This window comes from Condylura cristata, unplaced genomic scaffold (assembly GCF_000260355.1).
Source record: "Condylura cristata isolate star-nosed mole 26May11 unplaced genomic scaffold, ConCri1.0 scaffold00008, whole genome shotgun sequence".
Taxonomy (NCBI): Eukaryota; Metazoa; Chordata; class Mammalia; order Eulipotyphla; family Talpidae; genus Condylura; species Condylura cristata.
Window position 1 is genome coordinate 46,671,931 of NW_004567109.1, and position 6,000 is coordinate 46,677,930.

The following is a 6,000-nucleotide window of genomic DNA, read 5'->3' on the forward strand; positions in this document are numbered from 1 at the left end:
GGCTGGATCAAACCTGCACTTCAACAGACAATGGCAAGACAGACTGTATTTGCATGTAGTCTAATATATTAATATGCAAAGAGCCAACAAATATGCAAAGAGTAAAACAATGGATTTCAACAAAATATCAGAACTTCAACATGAGTGTTATAGAGTAATAAAATGATTTCAAGTACATAAAAAAATTAAGTTGATTCAATGATTGGACTTGTGCATTTACGAAACAAAGCTTATCTATACTGCAAAAAGGAAAAGAAAAAAGCTTGAACGTTTCCATACCCCAATGGTTCAATGGCAGATGCACTGTAGCTATACTTTTTGCATACTATTCACTTTTCTACCCTAAATTTAGAAAGAAACACACTAATATTGTATACATTGCAAGAGCTGCTTTACATGGAAAAACTTTTCTTATTAGACTACTCATATTCACTATCAAAAATTGTTTAAAATTAGTTATGCTGAAATCATTTGGAAATCAAGTAATTATCAAATTAAGAACAGAAAGGTTAACTGTTATAGCAGCAGTACAGGTCTGAAACAGTGGTCATGTATAAAAGGAAATTTCACTGTTAATGCAATGGAAGTATGCCAAAAGATCATTGTACACACATGCAGTTTTTAATCAAACAGAAGGAAAAAAAATGAAGATATCAGGATTACTTGTGCTGAAACAGCCAAATACAATAAACAGAAAAGATCCTCCAATCTATTACTATACTGCAAGGGGGAAAAAACATGCCAGTGTTTAAAAACTCAATTAATATTTCATGGGGAAAGCTTAGATATTTGTGTATATGTATCTTAATTTATCATTGCTACGAAATTATGAATTCTTTAAATACCCACATATCCAACTTACCGACACAGGAGGTTTCATATCATTTATTGTAAAGCACAAAACAGGCATTTTAAAAGTGAAAGTATACATTGAAAAAGTACATTTATATCACAAAGCATTGACCACATAATAGTTGCAAATACATTTGCTGGAATGTGTACATCTACACTAAATACTAAAAACAAACCAATTTTTCATTTCTACACAGAAATATTAACCTCCTATCAGTAGTGATAGATATTTTGTACATTTTCAAAAAAAAAAAAAAACACTATTTTAACCAAAAACAAAATTAAGATCTTCATCAAGTCGTCTGCATCCATATATTTAACAAAGGTTTTTTTCCCCCACACAATGAAGCAAATACTGTATTGTCCACTTCTTATTATTGGCCCTGTGCAGAAGAGATACATAAGAAATACACAAAAAGTTAAAGAAAATCCTTTAAATGGAGCTAACTCAGGAGTGAATCCTTTAAGAAAGAAAAACTGGTTAATATAAATGGTGGTGGCTTCTTGCATGATTTGCAAATCCCTGGGGGAAGAAAATTTATTTTTAAAATCAAAGGCATTGTAGAAATATTCAGCACTCAGATGCCAGAAAGCATTATAAAAAACAAACAAAAAAAACCCAAACACACCACAGTACTTCATCTAGTTATATACTGTGCCAGATAAAAGTTCAAAAGGCAAACGTAATCCCAAACAGACAAAACAGTAAACATGCAGAAAACATGACTGGAGTAGAAATCAACGCATTAGTAAATTTATTATACCTGAGGAGCTGGAGGGTGCTGTGGCATTCCTTGGGGACTCGTCTGGGCATAGTAGGCAGCTTGTTGTCTGTAGTACTCAGCCCAGGCTGCACTATAATCTGGCTGACCACCTGGTGGAGCCCCAGCAGGAGCAGGAACTGCTTGACCTTTGGAAAAACAAAACAAAACAAAACAACTCTGTTGCTGTAAACCACAATTAAAAGCCCAAAAGAATCTCATTTCCAATAAAAACAATACCTTGCTTCTTGTAATATTCCTCCCAAGCCTTTGAATAATCTTGTGTCTGCCCTTGTTGACCTAAAAAAAACCCCCTAAATTTTAATACAAAATTTTATCCACTGTAAGTACAGGTTATAAAGACAAAAGCATAGAGGGGTCAGAATTGTTCCTGTTTTATTTAGACATAATCTTGATCTGATTGCAGAATTTGTAAACTTTAATATTCTAAACTGAGTTTGGAAAGTACATCAAATGTGGTGATGGGGAAGGAGTAAGGGAGGTAATTTTTCTGGTTCTTGCATCCATTTGGATGTTAGTTATACTGTAGGTTTTACATAAAATGCAAATGTCTAACGGAGAAAATAAAACTTATCTGAGAAACAAGATTTATTAAAAAGGTATGTAAGACTTTTAAGATCTGACTGAGATTTTTCCAGTTTTAGTAACCTATAAACTATTTGTACGAAAGTAACCTTCACGACACCTCTTTTCAATGAGGTGTAATGTATGTTCAAATTACAAGATTTTATTTAAAATAAAATGAAGCACAATTAATGAAGAGGTTCCAAGTTACAAGATTAATGAAACACAAAACTCAACAAGATTTCATGAAGGGTGATTTTACCAAATTAAGAGACTATAAGAGATGTAATAATTTTATGGAGTCTTAAGTGGCTTTGAAGTAAAATCAATTTAAAAACAAAACACACACAGCTACAAAAAACATATGACAAAGAATGGCAATTTAAATAATGGTTTGTATATTTACCTTACGGAAATAATTAAACTACCTGCAACTTGCTTTAAAAATGGTTTAAGGACAGGGCCCTCCCTGGTGTCACAACAGGCTAAGTCATAGCACTGTGAGGCTGTCTTGCAACCACTGAAGCACAGTTCAGTTCCCAGTTAAGGAGCAACCCACACCCACAATAGACCTCTCCTGTTTCGCTGTTGTTCTCCACAGTGGTGTATTTCAGTAGATCTGCCTGTTCTGCTTCCTACATTTGTCTCTGGTGAATCCTCTCACCCCCTGCACCTCTGGCCTATACCCAATTCTTCTATGCATAAATAAATTAACAAATCTTTCAGCCAATAATTAAAAAAAAAAATACACAAAAACCTACTGCTTACGAAAGTAACTAAATCTTACTGTAAGAGTTAACTAATTTTAGAGGCCAAATAACAGCAACTTGTGGTAGAAACAAGGAAATGTATTAAGAACAAATGTCAAATGTTCCTTTCTCCCCCTCCCCTCCCCTTCCTTGAACTCAAATTATCTCTGAAAAGCTAAAAGTAAACACATTAGCCTTTAAGGAAAAACACTTGGTAAATAAACTCCCAACACTTCACATTCCAGACTTGAAGGAATCAATTTGAAGGGTCAATGGGATACATTTTATCCAACTGAAAATAGGAAAGAACTCTTCCTATTCAATCTATTTTGATGCTAATATATACTTTGGAACATTACTTAATATTCATGTAGCATTGATAAATGGTTTTACTTTCATTTCATTGAATAATGACTTACTCCAGAGTTCAAATGTATTATTCTATTACAGTACAAAAGTCAGTCAGTCTTAGCAGATTTTCATTCTTATTTTCTGTCCGCAAACACCTGCATTTTTTCCACAACCACTTTAGGGCCCCCCCTTTTGCTTGAAGGTACCACAAATGATAGGGTTCAGTCTATCTTACAGTATTTAATGTGCATTCCAGTCAGTCAAACATCTTCCACAAAGAATAAGACAAAGTAGGGTACTACCTCTAAAATTAAAATTTTATAGAGTAGATGGCAGGGAAAAGAGAAGAAAAAGGGGAAAGCACTAAGACTTCACAGATTACATTCAACACCTACTCATTAAGGGCAAACAAGATCAAAAAGTTAATCAGTAAACTTATTTAGTGGCTATGCTGCAAAGAACAAAGAACATAATAAAATCCAAAGGCTAATAGTTACCCTAAGTTCATTACCAGGCCTTTGTTTTTAACTCACTTTTAGTAATGCAGGGAACACCTCTAGTATAGTAACCATTTTCTTGTATTTATGAAAAATACAAGTTAAACATAATGATTTAACCTTGATTTGATTTTAAACCTATCATTTGGGGATGCCACTTTTAAGTTAGGATGATCACTACTTTTTACCAACATGATTTTAATATCATTTCCAACTATACTCCAAAGTAACCCAGTTTGGACATATTATGATTACCCTAAGGAGAATACACTATTTTAAGGTTAAAGAAAAAAAACTATTTTCATTATTGCATAATTTTAAAGACCCGTGTACAGCACAAACTATAGACTCAAAAATGACATGCACTGTAACTTTCTTGGAATGTCTGCCTAAAACTATCTTTAAATCATCCTCTGCATCTTTTCACCAAACAAAATTAGTATGATCAGGCTTTCTAGATATTTGTCTTTCAGTGGGAAATGAGAAAACATCTTGAAAGTTACACTTAGCATAACAAGCAGACTTTATCTTAGCACAAAATCCTATTATTTATAGATACTCTCTACCAGTGAGGGATGGGCCGAGTATATCAGTTTAGCTTTCATTTATGACAATGGGCTATATTAACTGTTTTAAAACAGTAACTATTTTAAATGTCTAAGAGCATAAGCATCTGGTAAAATAAAACTACTGACCAGAAAAACAACATCAGGTACCAAACAGTCCCCTAAAAAATTAAATTTGGGAAAGGGGCATGCTTTCAATTGTGGTTCTACCACTTAGTATATGTGTGATCTATTCTCCAATATGTACACGTGAAATGTCAATGAAGATAAGCTCTTTTGACTCACAGTAGTTTGTAGTAATATATTTGCAAAGTACCTGAGTCTCCATTAGTATACATTAACCAGAAAGACAGGGTTCTTTGTTGTTATACCTACAGTTGCACTTTTAGCATTATTTATCACTATGCTCTGGCATGTAGGCTCTATAGTCACTGAAAAATAGCCTTTCTAGATGCTTGTTTCCCTATCACCATATATGCAAGTATCATTAATATTCTCATTAATTAATTATAATTAACTTCTGTCACTGTAAACCTACTTCTTTCTTATACTGTACAGTAAAGTAGTGCCACATCCAGTCGATTTTTGCTTGACATTTTAAAGTTTTGATATTTAGGGAACTACAACACATAATTGCCTTTGGAAAAAATGTAGGTAATATATGTTAATATGTGCTAGTGGGGAAACTTTTACTTTTAAATAGTAACTGCCTGACAAATGCATTCAAAAATCAAATGTTTTCCTTGTTATAGAACCACAAATGTTAAGAATTATCTGTAGTGATAGCTTGATGCTGCATTAAAAAATGTAGAACATACCCATTTTCTTATAGTACTCTTCCCATGCCTTGGTATAATCAACCTGTCCGGCAGGAGCTGGATTCTGCTGATCTCCTTGTTGGAGAAAAACAACAAAAAAATTGCACTAAGGTTATTACAAGGCAACAGGGCACTTCCATTCTTTTCCTTGAGTGGAGGAGTTGGGAGTGGCCTGCCATGGAGAGTAAGAATAAGAGGGATGTGCTGCATGGTAGCTACAGTGAAGGTACAAAAAATACACGACACTAGCGATACAGGACACTAGTGATACAGAAAAATGTGGTACACAGAAAAGATGATCTATTATTTTTAAGAGTGGCTTCACTCTTAAAAATTCAATGGTCAAGTAATGAATTAAAGCTCATTAGGTATCACTTATAAGCATGGAAGAAAGGAAAAAGGGTAGAAAGAACCCTGAAACGCTAGAATGGAATGGAAAGTCATATGAATGTACAGTCATATGAAATACACATGTATCAAATGGCATTTTTATGTATTGTTTATGTAGGCATGCATACACGTACACTTCTTTCCTAGCTTTCTGCATGAAAGGCACTGCTAGCAAACAACAGTTTAACAGCAGTGTGTTAAGTATTATCCTCTACTAAAAGTAATCAGAGCTCCTTGGGGGAAAAAGAAAAAAAAAAAAGCTGGTTCTGGGGCTGGAGCTGATAGAACACAAAAGGCAATTTTAGTATGTAAGAATGTAAGGATGTGCTTAGGGCAAGGAACCATCTCGATGGCTCTACAGAAGAGCCAAATCTTGAACAATGAAAAAATACTGTTCAAAATACAATATACTGGGGGAAAAAAAAAAAAAA

General features: G+C 33.8%; 1 protein-coding gene across 1 annotated transcript in view; it reads right to left on the reverse strand.

The window, feature by feature from the left end:
• Positions 1 to 1,245: 1,245 nt before the first annotated feature.
• LOC105853384 (far upstream element-binding protein 1-like) overlaps positions 1,246 to 6,000 on the reverse strand; it is a 7,635-nt gene continuing 2,880 nt past the window's right edge. Inside the window, exons 2-5 of the mRNA XM_012722132.1 lie at positions 5,180 to 5,254; positions 1,854 to 1,913; positions 1,617 to 1,762; positions 1,246 to 1,375 (exon numbers count right to left, since the gene is read on the reverse strand). Coding sequence (XP_012577586.1) covers positions 1,334 to 1,375; positions 1,617 to 1,762; positions 1,854 to 1,913; positions 5,180 to 5,254 — 323 coding nt within the window. The 3' untranslated portion in view covers positions 1,246 to 1,333. The remainder of the gene's footprint in view (positions 1,376 to 1,616; positions 1,763 to 1,853; positions 1,914 to 5,179; positions 5,255 to 6,000) is intronic.